This window comes from Physella acuta, unplaced genomic scaffold (genome assembly GCF_028476545.2).
Source record: "Physella acuta isolate Inbredline_101_S28 unplaced genomic scaffold, ASM2847654v3 ptg002016l, whole genome shotgun sequence".
Classification (NCBI taxonomy): domain Eukaryota; kingdom Metazoa; phylum Mollusca; class Gastropoda; family Physidae; genus Physella; species Physella acuta.
Genome location: NW_026733521.1, coordinates 58911 through 79332, shown reverse-complemented (window position 1 = coordinate 79332; position 20422 = coordinate 58911). Strand labels below are relative to the sequence as shown.

The 20422-nt window shown below is 40.2% G+C and overlaps 1 protein-coding gene across 4 annotated transcripts in view; it reads right to left on the bottom strand.

Annotated features, from left to right (window-relative positions):
* Positions 1–6512: 6512 nt before the first annotated feature.
* The window catches only part of LOC131931721 (zinc finger transcription factor lin-29), a 64527-nt gene continuing 50617 nt past the window's right edge, over positions 6513–20422 (bottom strand). Inside the window, exons 6-11 of one of the 4 annotated variants that reach the window (XM_059288542.1) lie at positions 14123–14375; positions 12047–12136; positions 10877–10966; positions 9676–9875; positions 8631–8905; positions 6513–7675 (exon numbers count right to left, since the gene is read on the bottom strand). In XM_059288542.1, coding sequence (XP_059144525.1) covers positions 7417–7675; positions 8631–8905; positions 9676–9875; positions 10877–10966; positions 12047–12136; positions 14123–14375 — 1167 coding nt within the window. In that variant the 3' untranslated portion in view covers positions 6513–7416. The remainder of the gene's footprint in view (positions 7676–8630; positions 8906–9675; positions 9876–10876; positions 10967–12046; positions 12137–14122; positions 14376–20422) is intronic. The other 3 variants (XM_059288543.1, XM_059288544.1, XM_059288545.1) reach the window with 3 other exon arrangements.

The window sequence follows — 20422 nt, the reverse complement described above, 5'->3', positions numbered from 1 at the left end:
TCACAAAGTAAATAGAATGCTTGCCAGATGAAGTAACCACATGATCAAACACTACAATAGTCTGTCAAAATACAGAGGGCAATGTCCAAACAGGTCATCTAGGAATTTATACAATTTTTAGCTAATCTTGGCCTTATTGGCAACATGAATGTGTCAAAATGAAATCATTCAGGGTATTTAGACAAAAAAAGGAGTGGTACCAAAATATGTGCTAACAATCTATTGTGGTTCTTTAAATTATATAGATAATTAAAGTTGTGTTTACATGTCAGGTTGGGAATATTGAATAGCGTATTTTAAAATGAGATGGTTGTAACTGTGTGGTGAGACTCGGTATTTTGACAAACCATTATTTGAAAAGGATAAAGAATAACTTTTCATTCAGTGTAGTAGCTTACACCAAATGCATTGAGCAAAAGTGGATCAAAAGATGTTTTCTACGATCAAAGTTCTCAAGAAATGCATGCTGCCCAAACTTTTCTTATTTGGCCCAAATTTTTTATTTGGCCCAAACTTTTTTTATTTGGCCCAAATTTGACTTGAGAAAAAATATTAACACAGATAATACACAAAATATTTCATGTAGACAATGCTTAAACTTAGGTGACCTATTTGTGTGTGCTAATTTTTTTAAAATCACTAATTTTATTTTTCTTTCTGAATGACCTAATTAGAGTAATTTAAGGTTGTCATTAGGGGGACTCATCTTTAGAATTTCTAAAATTCCAAGTATGCCTAAAGCTTTTTAAGAACCTATTTAAACTGCCCTGTACAACTGTATACACCCATACCATTGAAGAAAATCACAAGGTAGTTGGTTAAAAAAAAGGTTAACTGCTTTTTATCACAAGATATTGATAAGGTTCAAGTAATCTATACCAGTAGACAGAATGTAGCCTAGCATAGACTGTTTGGCAAGTATTTTTAGCTTGGCACTATTAAAAAAACCCTTAAAGCAGTTGTGCTTTCCCCGTCAGTATAGATCACATACAGATTGTAAAGCTGTCACTGATGTTAAATACCTGAAGCCTAGAAATGGAGTCATTGAACAAGCTTTTACTTCTGACAATAAGCTTCAATTTACAGCAGGACATTCACATGTAAACTGGACTCTTCCATACAAATAATAACAATAGTCAGTGCTACACATTCATGAAAGCTAAATTATAAATATAAATGAAGATTACATTGTACACATAAGTCATTACAAAGCTTTAGTTTAAATTTGCTAATGTAAAAAAAATAATAGAAAAGTCACAAATTACGGAAAACTGCAATTTAAAATATGATAGAACAAGAACTTGCTGTGTAGGGAGGATACTGTTTCTTCTTTGCAGAATTCAAATTGTGTTTATAACTAGTGTGTACTCAAGTTGTATTCATAACTAGAGTGTAGTCAAGTTGTGTTGGTGACTAGTGTTCATGATAAAGTGCAACTAATTTTTATCACCTCATTTTTTTGCATTCACTAAAAGTTCATGGACCTCATCCACCTTGATTAAAATAGGAAATACACTGGCAAAGTATTGAATGTAATCTGGACATTATATGGTTACTTAATTGAAATCTGAAAATTGTATAATTAATGAAATAAATTAGCAGCTGAGCTCTCTATCAACAGGGGGAGGGGATAGCATTAAGTTTGAGATTTTAATTTGATCTTCCACTGATTTGACATCTCACTTAACTTTTGAGCTTTTGTAACATTTCTTTAAAAGTATTTTATTTCATTTTAAAGGTTTAACCCTATTGATTTAAAAAAAGCTTAATCCAATTTGAATACCAGCACAGCTAATGATTAATTTATGTAATGGCAACACAAAAGGTCCACTTTACCCCACACTATTCTACATTGTCAAGACTTATTGATACCATTTTTTTGTCAAGTCTTATTGATATTATTTTTGTCAAGTCTTATTGATATTATTTTTTGGTCAAGTCTTATTGATATTATTTTTTGGTCAAGCCCTATATCAATTTTTGTCTAATCATAAAAAAGCTCACAACTTCATCTTAATCACTGAATTTATCATTTAACTTCTCTGTGTTTAGTTCAACAGTGGTCTAACAATTTAGTTATAGATGTCATTAGTTGGAAGGCTATGGTGAGATACTATAGATGTCATTAGTGGGAAGGCTATGGTGAGATATTGATAAATACAGAATGAAAGAAAACAGTTGATCTAGTAAATCCAGGACGTTATGGGACCCCATCTGCTCCATGTGGCTGTGTAATATTGAGAAAGTTTATTTTTGGTTGGAGGTTGGCCTACATGGTAGGTTGGGAGGTTGGCCTACATGGGAGGTTGGGAGGTTGGCCTACATGGGAGGTTGGCCTACATGATTGGTTGGAGGTTGGCCTACATTGCTGCTGCTCCAAATATCCAGTGAATGGCATGCATAGCAAACTGAAGCACCATTAGCAGGTTGTGATAGACTTAAAAAACAAACAGGTATATATAAATAGAACCTGTACATAAAGAAGGTAATTCATGAATGTAAATAGAATTGCTTGCTGCACTTAAATACGGGTGAAGGGGAGAAGGAAGATGCAAGAAAATTGTTTGAAAGTGTTTTATACATGTCAGCACCCAAATGTAACTATGATAATTACTGGGGGGTAATGCACCATGGAACCACCCCAATACTGGGGGATAATGCACCATGGAACCACCCCAATACTGGGGGGTAGTGCACCATGGAACCACCCCAATACTTGGGGGTAATGCACCATGGAACCACCCCAATACTTGGGCGTCAGATTTTAGCTTGCTTTGTGGTTTCAGTCAGGCCTACTTCAAAAAGTGTAAAGTAACCCTAACCCTAACCCTAACCCTAGGATAGTTGTGCTAATCTTGTATGGATAAGTTTTGCCAATGTTTAAAGAAAAACTGTTGAGAGATTCAGCTGAGGACAATGCATGCACGTCATTAGCTGCACAACTGTTGATTACACATTTTAATTACTTTAAACAGAATATATGTTTTCATGTTATGATAAAAATGTAGTGAAATGTTTATAATATTGTAGTATATAATAAAAATTCAGAAGTAAAGAGAAACATAATTTGAGCTATGCTTTAAAAATGTGCAGTAGAAAATCTACTTGTGCAGAAAGGAAAAATGTTTTGAGGAGCAATCAATCACCTCCCCACTGTTGATAATTTTTGCTAATTTGTAGGTTAATTTGTTAAAATCAAATTAGATTCCACTTTTAAAGATATTTTTTTTATAAAGGATGTAAAATAAATGTTTTTTAAATTAAAATATTTTTGTCATCACTGCTAATGTAGAAGAAGATATTTAGTGAATGGCTCGCTCCTAGGTTTAGTTTGTGAAATATTCAAGTCAACTTTAAGGTACATGGTACTAAATAAAACACTGGACATTACAGCAAAATATTTCAAGTCAGATTGGCAAAAAATCAATTAGATGTGATCTACATTTGTAATGTACAACAATGTTCAGTTTAAAAAATAAACAAAAGTTTAAGGAAAATTACATGAAAGTTTAGAACAGTACTCAGTTTTGTACCTCAGTGTTGCTTTTTAAAATTAGTAAATGAATAGGGTATTCTTAGTGGTAACCCAAAAGAAATGTTCTTTCAACAAGAATAAAATTCTGTAGTATTGTACAAGTTTCCTTTATATTCTAAAAATACAGATGTAACCTTGACCTTGGGCAGACTGTGTTCAGCCAGGCAGCAGGGAGTGAGCTATGCTATATCGCGCTGACAAGAAACGAATACAGCGTCCACAGTCTCAACTTCCCCCAGCCAGTCCATGAGTTACCCCCCCTCTGCTACCCAGCTGCCACAGTCCACATTGGCCAAGGTCTCAGGTATTTTTTTCAAGAGAATTTTTAATTGACCAGTACCATAACACTTCATTATTGAAACCTTCAACATTCACTAATGAGGTGGTCAGTGTTGAACCTTCAACATTCACTATTGAGGTGGCCATTATTGAACCTTCAACATTCAATATTGAGGTGGCCATTATTGAACCTTCAACATTCACTATTGAGGTGGCCATTATTGAACCTTCAACATTCACTATTGAGGTGGCCATTATTGAACCTTCAACATTCACTATTGAGGTGGCCATTATTCAACCTTCAACATTCACTATTGAGGTGGCCATTATTCAACCTTCAACATTCACTATTGTGGTGGCGTTTACTTAGGCTACTACACTGACAGTATTAATATGAGATGAGCTAACGTGTGAAAGAAAATGTTCCCAGTTATGAAATATTTCTTGCAATCTGTATTGATTACAAACTAGAAGTTGAAACCTCAAACAAAAATGTTAGCAATAAAAAAAGTTTCCCCATATACATAAATTCTACAGATAGTGCCATGGTGGGGAACATTGGACCAAATTGTACACAGCATTAAAACCCCAACAACATTTACATGATAGCAGAGAAAGTTTCAAACAAGGTATTTACACATTTCCTTCATGGCAACTAGACCAAAGTTCAAATTTAAAATAAAGCAGCATGACAAAATAGCAAAACTGATGACAAAGAGCGCTAAATAAAAAGTGGATGAATGCACATTTGAACAAATCAATATGACTTGTGAACCACACAGAGAAGTAGCCATTGATACTAGCAATAATTACTAATGTATGCGCATTCCCATAATGTAACATACAGAGAAAAAAATCACAAGTTAGATTAACACTGAAAACGACAAAATTTAACACAGAATATAATGAGCTTTCTCTGGAGTTGTCATGATCTTGAACTTGATTTCAACATTTCTTCTTTTGGTTAAGAAACCTATGTCAACTAATGCTGTGACTTTAAAAAATATTCAAATGGTGCATCATATAAACTCATAAGGACAAAATGTGTTGATATGTGTTTCATAGCCAGGATCAGAAGAATGGGTGAAATCTGAGCAAGTTTAACGTCATGAAAACCTCGGAGAATGCTCGTGCCCTCCTTTGCAACTCGTCCTGTCTCAGAATTGTGTCATAAATTATAGAAATGGCTAAAACTAGTGTCTAAAATTGTATGCAACATCTTCCCAGCCTGACAGGTGAATGATAGAGGGGATCTCTGCTGCCTGCTGGAGGCAAGGGGAGATGCCTCATGTCATCCAGCCTGGGCTGTAAGAGTTAACTTCCCTTTGCTAGCTGTGGAGAAATTGGAAGCCATCATGTCATCAACTGGCTAGGGGAAATTGAGACATGACGCTGTCAGACCGTTCTTGTCATCGCGGAGCATGATCATGATGGCGTGGCTAATCTCTCCACAGCTAACAGTTTAAATACCTTATATTCTTCCACATCAATCACTAGCTGATCGTTTGATGACTGAATTTGTCTTCATGACAAAGTCCAAAAGCTTGTAACGCTATTTTTTGGACAGCTACTGTCCCCACACTTTTAAAAGCTTGTAACGCTATTTTTTGGACAGCTACTGTCCCCACACTTTTTGTTGAGCACGACTCCAGCTGCTGACTGGGAACTACTTTGAGAAAAATTTGATTAACCTTCTGTGCTTATCACATATGAAATAAAATGCACAACTCTGTTCTACATTAGCTTAGTCTCTCCGACAATGTGAACAAATGCTACAATAAATACACCTGCTGTGGGCTAAACAGGAAACATGTATCACTGTTAATTCAATAAGTACCAAGTCACAAATCAGGACTCTCAAACTTGGAATATCACTTCATAAAAAAAAGACAAAACAAGATCAAACTGAAGGAAAATGATTAAACCAAGTAAAATTCTTAAAGCCATTTCCCCCATACTCTTTATAATATTTCATATGGATTTTTCATATTTCTCACAAAACAATCTTTTTAAAAATATAAATATCAAATGGGGAAAAATAGTTCTAAAATAATTGGTACTCAACACTGTACAACTATTTTACCAGCAAAAATTTCGTACAAAGATGTAGTTCTACTCCTTTTAAATGCTTGCTTTCCTTATAAAATTTATGTAAAATGTATGTAACATTGGGCGCAATATACAAAAAATGTATTTAAAAAAATACAATTCGAAAAAAATCTAGACAGATTTTTAAAAAAGTTTTTACATAACATATGAAAAAAAGATGTTTTTCTTTCTCCTTTTAAAATGAGCACTAGTGTATATTGGATCAGAACTTTAAAACATGAACAAAATTAGAACCAAGTTAAATTAATTAATTAACAAGAGTGCACACACAAAAAACGTGCTAATTGTGGTGTATACAGTTGATAACTTTCAAAACTTCAAATATGCCAGCACCAATTTGTTTAGATGATAAACATTGAACAACCTCCTGGGTCAATAGATTCAGTTTTGTAATGATTAGCACAGTTGTAAACAAATTGATTCATCATTTGCTCATTCTATTTGCACATTAGATAAGCGTTTTAGGCTCATTTAAGTTTTAATTTTTAAAAAAATTTTCTGCACTTTAAAAGTGGTTAAATTTTAAAATTTTCTGCACTTTAAAAGTGGTTAGATTCAAGTTTCAAGAGCTTGGAATTATTATTTTGAGAAAGTTTTCTTCTAAATGTCAAACTTTTGAACTGGTAAATTGAGTGCAGCTGGGTGGTGTAGGCCAGTTGTGAAATGATGACAATTTGTTCAACTTGCTGTAGGCCCTATATCATGGCGGCATCATAGTCATGTACAGTGTATAAATTAACAAATTAATTATGAAATGGACAGACAAAAAAAGATGTTGTTCTTCTCCTTATAGTACAGAATTGCATTGAGATTTGGTTTTCTTTAAAAAAATAATTTTAAAGTAATCTTCCAGTGATAATACCATAGCTTCTGGTACTTTTGTAATTTAATAGCATACAGGACGTTTTGAAAACAGCGCAGATAAAAGCCAGCAAGGGCCAATAACCGGTTAATAAATAGAACGAGAAGACCTTGTAGTCGACAAATTGTAGTGACACACGGCACGCATGGCGGGCTACCTTACACGCTCGCTAGATGGCGCTACCTTACACGCTCGCTAGATGGCGCTACCTTACACGCTGATACGTTACTAGGAATTAATTATTTTTTTTTAAAGTTGTAAATGGAGATTTTATGGTTTGTTTTGGACTATCATGCCGTAAAGATTTGACTTGACCAAAATGTGGTGCTTCTAAATTGAGTGTTTGCCACTTTAATTTGATTAGTTAACTGAAGTTAAAGATTAGGTTTTCCATTTGATCGAGCTTTGCCTATAATGCCAGCGTGTATCAGCCTTCTGTCATGGTTGCCATGGTAACCGCCGTGTCACTAGTGACGTACTGAAGGTTTTGACAAATCTACGAATTAAGTTTCCAAAACAGCCCTCAAACAATAGTTTATAAATAGCTTAAATTCCATGCTAGTCAGTGGTTCTCAAAGAGTGAGTGTGGGGCGGGTCTTGCATGGACCCTTCAGTCGATGTCAAGCGAAGACTAAGCCAATCGTGAGCCGGCGCTGGGGGTGGGCGTGAAGCTGGGCATCTGCTGGGAGGCGTAGTTCTTGATGTGCTGCAGGCTCAACAGGGAGTTAGCGATCATAGACTCCCTCGGCACGCCGCCCATGTTCAGGTTCCGATCAGGCGCGTCTGATTTCCGTCCGAAGCTGATGGGATCGTAGGGAAAGTAGCGCGGCGACGCCATGGAAGAGATATGGGGTAGGGGGGAACTTAAACTGTTGTGGCTCAGCCCGGGGCTGAAACAGATTCAAACATCCAATTAATCAGGGAAAATAAACGCTGGCTAATTAGCCTAAGGCGTGCACTTTAAAGCTCAGTCGCATAGTTGCGTGACATGGGCGGGTTATCTTTTTATACCGGGGGGGGGGGGGGGCGCTAACCCATTTACGTCATCCTAGCTGCCCCACTGCGTGGAGAGCCGACAAAAGTGCTCATGCATTAATGATAGCTTAGATAATAGTCAGACTTAGCTGTTAATATCAGCCCTCCCAATATTTGTTTCCATGGTTTTCTACATGCTGAATATTGATAACACGAGTTAAATGTTGCCCCAAAGACAGTAATTATTTAACAGACTTAGTTTAATCACTAATTATTGTGATATGTTGTTGCAGATTTTCATTAAGCCCACAACTATTGATGGAGAAATAAGGGAGACAACAAAGAATGCCTTGTCAAAGAATCAATGTATCTGGTTACTTCCCCTAGAGCACAAGCGGAAGATGGTGCCGCCCTGTGGTAAGTCAATTTATTTTTTTTGGTCTGATCTATAGTTGAAACAAACATTAATCTATCATCTTCAATCTGTTAGAACTATGTGATTTTCGATCTTATGGGACCACATGACACATGTGATTGTGGCGCTGTGGGACTATTACCGATTTTTGTCATGTACACCCCGATTTTACCCGAACAGGTCGTTATATGTTGGGTGTCTCCATTTTACCTGTAGTAGTTGGCCGCAGGTAGTGCTATAACTTACCTGTAGTAAAGTGCTATAACTTACCTGTAGAGTTGGGGCCGCAGAAAGTGCTATAACTTACATGTAGAGGTGGGGCCGCGGGTATTACTATAACTTACCTGTAGAGGTGGGGCCGCGGGTAGTACTATAACTTACCTGTAGAGGTGGGGCCGCGGGTAGTACTATAACTTACCTGTAGTGGTAGGGCCGCAGAAAGTGCTATAACTTACCTGTAGTGGTAGGCTGGACCAGAGGAAGAGCTGACGGTATTGGCTGCAAAAGGAGACAATGGCATGAAGGCGGACGATGGTGCACTCCCTTTGCTGCATGAGGTGGCACCACCAGGGTTCATGCTAAGGTCAGAGGGTGTGGACTTATCGGGGAGACGCCCCCCGATGAAGTCACGGTCCACCAAGTCCATTGGCTCCTGTTTGATTGGCCGTGTCATTATCTTGGGTACGTTTTCTTGTGAGTGCTTGGCCATATGACGGGTCAGGTATGTTTCCTGCAAGACCAGGTAATCATGTTTTATATCAGCAGTCTCATTCAACCGTGACACCACACACCTGAACTACACATTTACCACACAGCTGTCACACATTTACCACACAGCTGTCACACATTGACCACACACCTGACGTACACATTTACCACACAGCTGTCACACATTGACCACACACCTGACGTACACATTTACCACACAGCTGTCACACATTGACCACACACCTGACGTACACATTTACCACACAGCTGTCACACATCGACCACACACTTGACCTCTACATTGACCACACACTAGAGATACACCAGACTAATTGCTATCCCTATAATCACTGAGAATGTCGTATATCTAACAAAAAGGTCGACCATCATTAAATAACTTTACCTATTTAAAAAGTAAGCAGATTTTGTCGCTTTAGTCTAAAGCCTTTATAATTTTACCCTTAAGCAGATTTTGTCGCTTTAGTCTAAAGCCTTTATAATTGTACCCTTAAGTAAGCAGCTTTTGTCGCCTTATCTTTAGTAAAATATCCATATAGAAACAAATGGTCATAATAATAGCTATATGTTGACTTGTGTAAACAAATATCTTCTATCTACACTTTCTTAAGTAATGCCACACTTGTTTAGACTTCCAACGTCAAACATACTTGGTAACACACACACATACACACACACTCAAAGGTGACATGGTTGGTACCACACACACATACACACACACAAAGGGGACATACTTGGTAACACAACACATACAAACACACAAAGGTGACTTACTTGCGTGTAAGATTTGCCACATATATGACAAATGTGTGTTTTGAGATGTTTGGTGTCTGAGTGCTTTGGGATATGCTCACGCAGAGATTGCTCATCGGCGTAGCATTTGTAGCAGGAGTTACAGCGGAACGGCTTGTCCGTCATGTGTGAACGTGAGTGAGATTGCAAATTAGACAGCTGGGAGAAGGCCTTGCCGCAGCCTGGGGAGACAAACACGAGATGGCATTCAGATGTCAACACGAGATGGCATTCAGATGTCAACTTGTCATTAGACAAAACTGGGGGACACATTATACGTCTTAATTAAAAGTTGATTATAATTAAAATGTAGGTTACTTGTAAAGATTAAAGACGAGACATCTGACAGATGGGGTTTACACAACTAGATGACATATGACACATGACATTCACAATCAACCCATTGTCAACTGAGGTGCAGTAAATGTAATATTGGTTGGTTAATTAAAGGTTTATCATAATTCCCGAAGAGACTAAAACAAGATATTATCGCCATCAAGATGGTACATGTTCACAGAACATCTCGTCAGTTTTATTTGAAAATCGTGTTTTTGTCTTATTCACTGACAGCCAATACAAAGTTGTTTTTTTTTTTAATGTGGTATGCACAGCTTCAGGTAAAGTAATAAGTTATAGTTGCAGGTAAAATAAAAAGTTATAGTTGCAGGTAAAATAAAAAAGTTACAGCAAGAGAATGTTGGTTAGTTCAAGGTAAACAAAAATTAGAAATGAAGCAAAAGTTGAAGAAGCCAGGTGAAGGAATCAATCAAAAGGTGTAGGAAAAAATGTGATTTAAGCGCCTAGAAAACCCTGAAGTCTCTAGCTGAAATATAACATTAAACTAGGAGGTTAAGAATTCTTGCGGTACGTGTTACATTCAAATGATCCTAGCTGACTTGTTGGTAAGACCTAACCCTAACTGATTCTAGCTGACCTCTACGTGAGTTAGACCTAAGTGACCTCTACGTGAGTTAGACCTAAGTGACCTCTACGTGAGTTAGACCTAAGTGACCTCTACGTGAGTTAGACCTAAGTGATCCTAACTGACCTCTACGTGAGTTAGACCTAACTGACCTCTACGTGAGTTAGACCTAGCTGACCCTAGTTAGATGTGTGTCCGGGGCTGCACGTGACCTAACCCAACTGTCGACTGACAGGCAGACTGACGAACGTGCATACCTACCAGGGTGAGTACACTTGTATGGCCGCTCGCCCGTGTGTAAACGTGTGTGTTGTTGGAGATGGCTGAGCTGGGCGAATTTTTGTACGCAGTCTGCGAAATTAAGGTAACATCTGACTTCTAAGGTAACATCTGACTTCTAAGGTAACATCTGACTTCTAAGGTAACATCTGACTTCTAAGGTAACATCTGACTTCTAAGGTAACATCTGACTTCTAAGGTAACATCTGACTTCTAAGGTAACATCTGACTTCTAAGGTAACATCTGATTTCTAAGGTAACATCTGACTTTTAAGGTAACATCTGACTTTTAAGGTAACATCTGACTTCTAAGGTAACATCTGACTACTAAGGTAACATCTGACTACTAAGGTAACATCTGACTTTTAAGGTAACATCTGACTTTTAAGATAATATCATCAAAATGTAAACAACTTAAGCCTTCGGAAATATTTGCCTATTTTTTTTGTATTGGTAAATAGGTTTAATTCTTTCAAATCTATTTTTTAAACACCTTCTATTTTTTTTTTAATTCTATAAAATCTATTCTATATAGCATTTATTTAAATACAATTCTTTAAGTTTTGGCTATTTTGTTTTAAATCATGCTGAATGATAGGTAGACATGCATTATGTCATGGTATTAAACAAAAAAGTAAAACTCAACAAAGACCTAGGGGGCGCTGACTGTCTTCTACATAGAAACCCTACAACTAAGACTAGAGTTACCATTAATTTCGCTCACTGACTGTACAAAGAAGCGAGTCAAACTACGGACCAACATGTAACACATTGAGAACAAACACTAGCATAGACAGTCCATGTTTGGTTGGGTATAAACACTAGCATAGACAGACCATGTTTGGTTGGGTACAAACACTAGCATAGACAGACCATGGTTGGTTGGTCATTAGCTGAAGTATGGCAGATAGTACAAACATAACTACTACGCTAATACTAAAATCAAACCGTTACTGGTATTCAATAGCAGAAATAGGACAATTCATTATTTATATCCTTTGTCGATTTTAAAATGAATTATTCAAGGGAATGTGCTTTTATAAAAGTACTATGACACTAAGGTGGTAAAAAGTTGTGAAGTCTAAAGTGTCGAATTGTGAGAGTTGGGTTGAAGAGGAGAGAAGTATTGCACACGTCACCAAAGGTACCTACCCATATGCATACACTTGTAAGGTTTTTCCCCTGTATGCGAGCGGTAGTGTTGTTTCAAATGGCTCAGTTGAGAGAATTTCAAAACACAGTCTGCGAAATTAAGTCACATATAAAAGTAGACCGGGACCAAAAGCTGACTACTTTGACGAATATTACAAGGGTATTGCGGCTTTATATCAAGTGAAACGTGTCGGGTATGACAACACTTACTTGGTTGGGTTACTTGAACTATATGCAAGACTTATACAGATCTGTATAATACTATTTATGGGTTACTTGTAAAACTATATACATAATGCAAGACTTGTACAGATCTAGTATAACACCAGTTATATAATGGGTAACTTGAAGTAAAAGCATTACTTGATGGGTTACTTGAAGTAACGTGTACAGGGACTATGTCTACGATACACTGCTGAGTTTATTGTTCCGACAAAACAAAATGAACAAAAATCTGGGAAAACTCCACGCATTGGCCAGGGTGTGCGGGCAGGCTACAGAGAGAGCATTGTTGGCGGGAATTTACTCATCCGTCTGCAGCGTCGGGTGGACGTCAACTATCTACAGGGAGCTATCAACGTCAGCACTTTGCTGTAAACATTTCCATGTAAGCGATAGACAAACGTTGACTAATATTCTCTTCTAATACTGGGGTTTTAGTAGATTCTATATAAGTCTTGCATATTTATTTAAAGGTCGTCTCCTAAACTTCTAGCACGGCTTTTAAAGAATAGGGAAAATAAATTGTAAATTTTATGTATATAAACGTTTGAAACTAATTTTTGGTCCACTTTTTGACTTTAATTTCGCACACTGCTTTCGAAAATGAAAAGAAACAAAAAAAGCAACGAAACAAACAAACATGTGCGTACGTGTGTTATAAGCTGAGGTAAGATGGTTTAAAAGCATTCAACAACACCAAAGATCCCGACCACCAAGTCATATCAGACATTTAAATGCTTACTTAGTTCATAGTCAAGTACATTGTTACACTGGTTTCATTTAGCTCGTTACATTTAGAAAGTTTCTAATATAAAAGCCCCCGATGTTTTGTCAGTTGTAAGCAAAAAAGTATATAACACGCAAATTGAGAGTAAAAGCTGAAGCTGCAAATAGAATCTGCAAAACAAACATGTTCCGATGCGTAGAATTGTCCCAGTAAAACATAAACAATAAAAGAAACTCAAGGTCTAGTGTGTTTTCATGTCTAGGCGTGTTCGAAGTTTTCTTACCTGCTTGCTATGGTGTAGTGAGTTAAGAAAGTTTGGAGGATGCATGCATGTGGAACATTACGGCACTCAGCAGTGTATTCATACCCCGACTTTTATAAACTAATGTGTAGGTACTGTTTACATCCAGAGCCTGTATACCTGCACCCTAATGTCCAGGTACTGTTTGCCTGTATACCTGCACCCTAATGTCCAGGTACTGTTTGCATCCAGAGCCTGTATACCTGCACCCTATACAACCATCACAACACACGATAGCAGCTCTTCCACACGTCGTCGTCGTGTATGTCCAGATGTCCAGCAGCTTTCGTGACGTGATGTTCCGTGACGTGATGTTCCGTGTCGTGATGTTCCGTGTCGTGATGTTCCGTGTCGTGATGTTCCGTGTCGTGATGTTCCGTGTCGTGATGTTCCGTGTCGTGTAGTTTTCTTATATTGTCACGTCATTCTGGCATCTTGCTTGTCACCGGTCTCAGGCAGACGGAGAATCTTAGAGACCCCCCCCCCTCGCTATGATAAGGGAGATAATGTCGACCCGATAGTTCCCCTCTTGTATTGGATTAGAGATGAACATTCAAGTCTCGCTCCGTGACTTCTTTTCTGTACTTGTTCGTAGGTCACCTTGGTGCTCCGTGGGTCACCTTGGTGCTCCGTGGGTCACCTTGGTGCTCCGTGGGCAATGTTGGTGCTCCGTAGGTCACGTTAATACCACAGATGTCCTCTGTCGCATGTCCTGTTCCATAGGTCCTGTAGCGCAGGTCCTCTAGCATGTTGAGCTGACTATAACCTAGGACGTAACGAGGACTTACCTGTGAGCTGAAAGAGCAGACAACAAGGTGCGACTCACCTGGGTGCATACACTTATACGGCTTCTCGCCGGTGTGGGTACGGATATGCTGCTGCAGGTGGCTGAGCTGGGTAAATTTGCGCTCACAAATCTCACACTTATACGGCTTGAGTCCCGAGTGGATGCGTGCGTGCTGGGAGAGATAGGACGAGTTGGCAAAGCTCTTAGAGCAAGTGGGGCATTTGTAAGGCTTGGGGTCTTGTTTGTGGATCTGTTGGCAGTGAATCAACATGTCTGACTTTGTAGTGAACACCTGAAACACAAAGTTGGTACACGTTGGTAACAGTTGGTACACATTGGTAACAGTTGGTACACATTGGTAACAGTTGGTACACATTGGTAACAGTTGGTACACATTGGTAACAGTTGGTACACATCTGGTAACAGTTGGTACACATTGGTAACAGTTGGTACACATTGGTAACAGTTGGTACACATTGGTAACAGTTGGTACACATTGGTAACAGTTGGTACACATTGGTAACAGTTGGTACACATTGGTAACAGTTGGTACACATTGGTACACATTGGTACACATCTGGTACACATTGGTAACAGTTGGTACACATGTGGTAACAGTTGGTACACATTGGTAACAGTTGGTACACATCTGGTAACAGTTGGTACAAATTGGTAACATTTTGTACACATTGGTAACAGTTGGTACACATTCGTAACAATTGGTACACATCTGGTAACAGTTGGTACACATTGGTAACAGTTTGTACACATTGGTAACAGTTGGTACACATCTGGTACACATCTGGTAACAGTTGGTACACATTGGTAACAGTTTGTACACATTGGTAACAGTTGGTACACATTGGTAACAGTTGGTACACATTGGTAACAGTTGGTACACATTGGTAACAGTTGGTACACATCTGGTACACATCAATAACAGTTGGTACACATGTGGTACACACCGGGTACACATCTCAATGAAGTGTGCACACATTTTATTTTTGTTTTTAAGACTGTGCTGTCATTACTTCGTAACTCGCCACACTACATATGATTATTTTAACCGAGTAAAGTAAAGTTGTTTTCACACCACAAAATTTGATAATTCAACTTAACTAAGTATCAATATTTTAACCATACTAATTATAATTAATTTTAAAAATTATTAATGATCAATCTGTGTGATTATTTTAAACTAATTATGATTATTTTATTTTGTTTTCGTTTTTGGCACAACACTGATTTTGCCACTTGGAAAATACATTTAAATTTGAATTTCTGTTTGAAATGTATTTTAAAATTAGCTACTTTACGAAGATGAAATGGTTCAGTCGTAAACTGATTAAATGTACTTTATTATTTTTTTTACTATATTTTTAAAATCTTCCTGTTATGTTTGAAGGGTTTTCAACATGTTTTTATTCTGAAAAATGCTCTCGCTCACGCTAATTTTAAAATACATTTGAAAAAAAATAATTAAATCATCGAAATGATCGATGTCTGAAGTCGACGTGTGGTGTGTGAATGTCTTAGACCCGGTGTGAATGTCTTAGACCCGGTGTGGTGTTTGAATGTCTTAGACTCGGTGTGGTGTGTGAATGTCTTAGACCCGGTGTGGTGTTTGAATGTCTTAGACCCGGTGTGGTGTTTGAATGTCTTAGAGCCGGTGTGGTGTTTGAATGTCTTAGACCCGGTGTGAATGTCTTAGACCCGGTGTGGTGTTTGAATGTCTTAGACTCGGTGTGGTGTGTGAATGTCTTAGACCCGGTGTGGTGTTTGAATGTCTTAGACCCGGTGTGGTGTTTGAATGTCTTAGAGCCGGTGTGGTGTTTGAATGTCTTAGACCCGGTGTGAATGTCTTAGACCCGGTGTGGTGTTTGAATGTCTTAGACCCGGTGTGGTGTTTGAATGTCTTAGACCCGGTGTGAATGTCTTAGACCCGGTGTGGTGTTTGAATGTCTTAGACTCGGTGTGGTGTTTGAATGTCTTAGACCCGGTGTGGTGTTTGAATGTCTTAGACCCGGTGTGGTGTTTGAATGTCTTAGAGCCGGTGTGGTGTTTGAATGTCTTAGACCCGGTGTGGTGTTTGAATGTCTTAGAGCCGGTGTGGTGTTTGAATGTCTTAGACCCGGTGTGAATGTCTTAGACCCGGTGTGGTGTTTGAATGTCTTAGACCCGGTGTGGTGTGTGGATGTCTTAGACCCGGTGTGGTGTTTGAATGTCTTAGACCCGGTGTGGTGTTTGAATGTCGTAGACCCGGTGTGGTGTTTGAATGTCTTAGACCCGGTGTGGTGTTTGATTGTCTTAGACCCGGTGTGAATGTCTTAGACCCGGTGTGGTGTTTGAATGTCTTAGACTCGGTGTGGTGTTTGAATGTCTTAGACCCGGTGTGAATGTCTTAGACCCGGTGTGGTGTTTGAATGTCTTAGACCCGGTGTGGATGTCTTAGACCCGGTGTGGTGTTTGAATGTCTTAGACTCGGTGTGGTGTTTGAATGTCTTAGACCCGGTGTGAATGTCTTAGACCCGGTGTGGTGTTTGAATGTCTTAGACCCGGTGTGAATGTCTTAGACCCGGTGTGAATGTCTTAGACCCGGTGTGGTGTTTGAATGTCTTAGAGCCGGTGTGGTGTTTGAATGTCTTAGACCCGGTGTGGTGTTTGAATGTCTTAGACCCGGTGTGGTGTGTGAATGTCTTAGACCCGGTGTGAATGTCTTAGACCCGGTGTGGTGTTTGAATGTCTTAGACCCGGTGTGGTGTTTGAATGTCTTAGACCCGGTGTGAATGTCTTAGACCCGGTGTGGTGTTTGAATGTCTTAGACTCGGTGTGGTGTGTGAATGTCTTAGACCCGGTGTGGTGTTTGAATGTCTTAGACCCGGTGTGGTGTTTGAATGTCTTAGACCCGGTGTGAATGTCTTAGACACGGTGTGAATGTCTTAGACCCGGTGTGGTGTTTGAATGTCTTAGAGCCGGTGTGGTGTTTGAATGTCTTAGACCCGGTGTGGTGTTTGAATGTCTTAGACCCGGTGTGGTGTTTGAATGTCTTAGACCCGGTGTGGTGTTTGAATGTCTTAGACCCGGTGTGGTGTTTGAATGTCTTAGACCCGGTGTGGTGTTTGAATGTCTTAGACCCGGTGTGGTGTTTGAATGTCTTAGACTCGGTGTGGTGTTTGAATGTCTTAGACCCGGTGTGGATGTCTTAGACCCGGTGTGAATGTCTTAGACCCGGTGTGGTGTTTGAATGTCTTAGACCCGGTGTGGTGTTTGAATGTCTTAGACCCGGTGTGGTGTTTGAATGTCTTAGACCCGGTGTGGTGTTTGAATGTCTTAGACCCGGTGTGGTGTTTGAATTTCTTAGAGCCGGTGTGAATGTCTTAGACCCGGTGTGGTGTTTGAATGTCTTAGACCCGGTGTGGTGTTTGAATGTCTTAGACCCGGTGTGGTGTTTGAATGTCTTAGACCCGGTGTGGTGTTTGAATGTCTTAGACCCGGTGTGGATGTCTTAGACCCGGTGTGAATGTCTTAGACCCGGTGTGGTGTTTGAATGTCTTAGAGCCGGTGTGGTGTTTGAATGTCTTAGACCCGGTGTGGTGTGTGAATGTCTTAGACCCGGTGTGAATGTCTTAGAGCCGGTGTGGTGTTTGAATGTCTTAGACCCGGTGTGGTGTTTGAATGTCTTAGACCCGGTGTGGTGTTTGAATGTCTTAGACCCGGTGTGGTGTTTGAATGTCTTAGACCCGGTGTGGTGTTTGAATGTCTTAGACCCGGTGTGGTGTTTGAATGTCTTAGACCCGGTGTGGTGTTTGAATGTCTTAGACCCGGTGTGGTGTGTGAATGTCTTAGACCCGGTGTGAATGTCTTAGACCCGGTGTGGTGTTTGAATGTCTTAGACCCGGTGTGGTGTTTGAATGTCTTAGACCCGGTGTGAATGTCTTAGACCCGGTGTGGTGTTTGAATGTCTTAGACTCGGTGTGGTGTGTGAATGTCTTAGACCCGGTGTGGTGTTTGAATGTCTTAGACCCGGTGTGGTGTTTGAATGTCTTAGACCCGGTGTGAATGTCTTAGACACGGTGTGAATGTCTTAGACCCGGTGTGGTGTTTGAATGTCTTAGAGCCGGTGTGGTGTTTGAATGTCTTAGACCCGGTGTGGTGTTTGAATGTCTTAGACCCGGTGTGGTGTTTGAATGTCTTAGACCCGGTGTGGTGTTTGAATGTCTTAGACCCGGTGTGGTGTTTGAATGTCTTAGACCCGGTGTGAATGTCTTAGACCCGGTGTGGTGTTTGAATGTCTTAGACCCGGTGTGGTGTTTGAATGTCTTAGAGCCGGTGTGGTGTTTGAATGTCTTAGACCCGGTGTGGTGTTTGAATGTCTTAGAGCCGGTGTGGTGTTTGAATGTCTTAGACCCGGTGTGGTGTTTGAATGTCTTAGACCCGGTGTGGTGTTTGAATGTCTTAGACCCGGTGTGGATGTCTTAGATCCGGTGTGGTGTTTGAATGTCTTAGACCCGGTGTGAATGTCTTAGACCCGGTGTGGTGTTTGAATGTCTTAGATTCGGTGTGGTGTTTGAATGTCTTAGACCCGGTGTGGTGTTTGAATGTCTTAGATTCGGTGTGGTGTTTGAATGTCTTAGACTCGGTGTGGTGTTTGAATGTCTTAGACCCGGTGTGAATGTCTTAGACCCGGTGTGGTGTTTGAATGTCTTAGACCCGGTGTGGTGTTTGAATGTCTTAGACCCGGTGTGGTGTGTGAATGTCTTAGACCCGGTGTGGTGTTTGAATGTCTTAGACCCGGTGTGGTGTTTGAATGTCTTAGACCCGGTGTGGATGTCTTAGACCCGGTGTGGTGTTTGAATGTCTTAGACCCGGTGTGAATGTCTTAGACCCGGTGTGAATGTCTTAGACCCGGTGTGGTGTTTGAATGTCTTAGAGCCGGTGTGGTGTTTGAATGTCTTAGACCCGGTGTGGTGTGTGAATGTCTTAGACCCGGTGTGAATGTCTTAGACCCGGTGTGGTGTTTGAATGTCTTAGACCCGGTGTGGTGTTTGAATGTCTTAGACCCGGTGTGGTGTTTGAATGTCTTAGACCCGGTGTGGTGTTTGAATGTCTTAGACCCGGTGTGGTGTTTGAATGTCTTAGACCCGGTGTGGTGTTTGAATGTCTTAGACCCGGTGTGGTGTTTGAATGTCTTAGACCCGGTGTGGTGTTTGAATGTCTTAGACCCGGTGTGAATGTCTTAGACCCGGTGTGGTGTTTGAATGTCTTAGACCCGGTGTGGTGTTTGAATGTCTTAGACCCGGTGTGAATGTCTTAGACCCGGTGTGGTGTGTGAATGTCTTAGACCCGGTGTGGTGTTTGAATGTCTTAGACCCGGTGTGGTGTTTGAATGTCTTAGACCCGGTGTGGTGTTTGAATGTCTTAGACCCGGTGTGAATGTCTTAGACCCGGTGTGGTGTTTGAATGTCTTAGACCCGGTGTGGTGTTTGAATGTCTTAGACCCGGTGTGGTGTTTGAATGTCTTAGACCCGGTGTGGTGTTTGAATGTCTTAGACTCGGTGTGGTGTTTGAATGTCTTAGACCCGGTGTGGTGTTTGAATGTCTTAGACCCGGTGTGGTGTTTGAATGTCTTAGACCCGGTGTGAATGTCTTAGACCCGGTGTGGTGTTTGAATGTCTTAGACCCGGTGTGGTGTTTGAATGTCTTAGACCCGGTGTGGTGTTTGAATGTCTTAGACCCGGTGTGGTGTTTGAATGTCTTAGACTCGGTGTGGTGTTTGAATGTCTTAGACCCGGTGTGGTGTTTGAATGTCTTAGACCCGGTGTGGTGTTTGAATGTCTTAGACCCGGTGTGAATGTCTTAGACCCGGTGTGGTGTTTGAATGTCTTAGACCCGGTGTGGTGTTTGAATGTCTTAGACCCGGTGTGGTGTTTGAATGTCTTAGACCCGGTGTGGTGTTTGAATGTCTTAGACTCGGTGTGGTGTTTGAATGTCTTAGACCCGGTGTGGTGTTTGAATGTCTTAGACCCGGTGTGGTGTTTGAATGTCTTAGACCCGGTGTGAATGTCTTAGACCCGGTGTGGTGTTTGAATGTCTTAGACCCGGTGTGGTGTTTGAATGTCTTAGACCCGGTGTGGTGTTTGAATGTCTTAGACCCGGTGTGGTGTTTGAATGTCTTAGACCCGGTGTGGTGTTTGAATGTCTTAGACCCGGTGTGGTGTTTGAATGTCTTAGACCCGGTGTGAATGTCTTAGACCCGGTGTGGTGTTTGAATGTCTTAGACCCGGTGTGGTGTTTGAATGTCTTAGACCCGGTGTGGTGTTTGAATGTCTTAGACCCGGT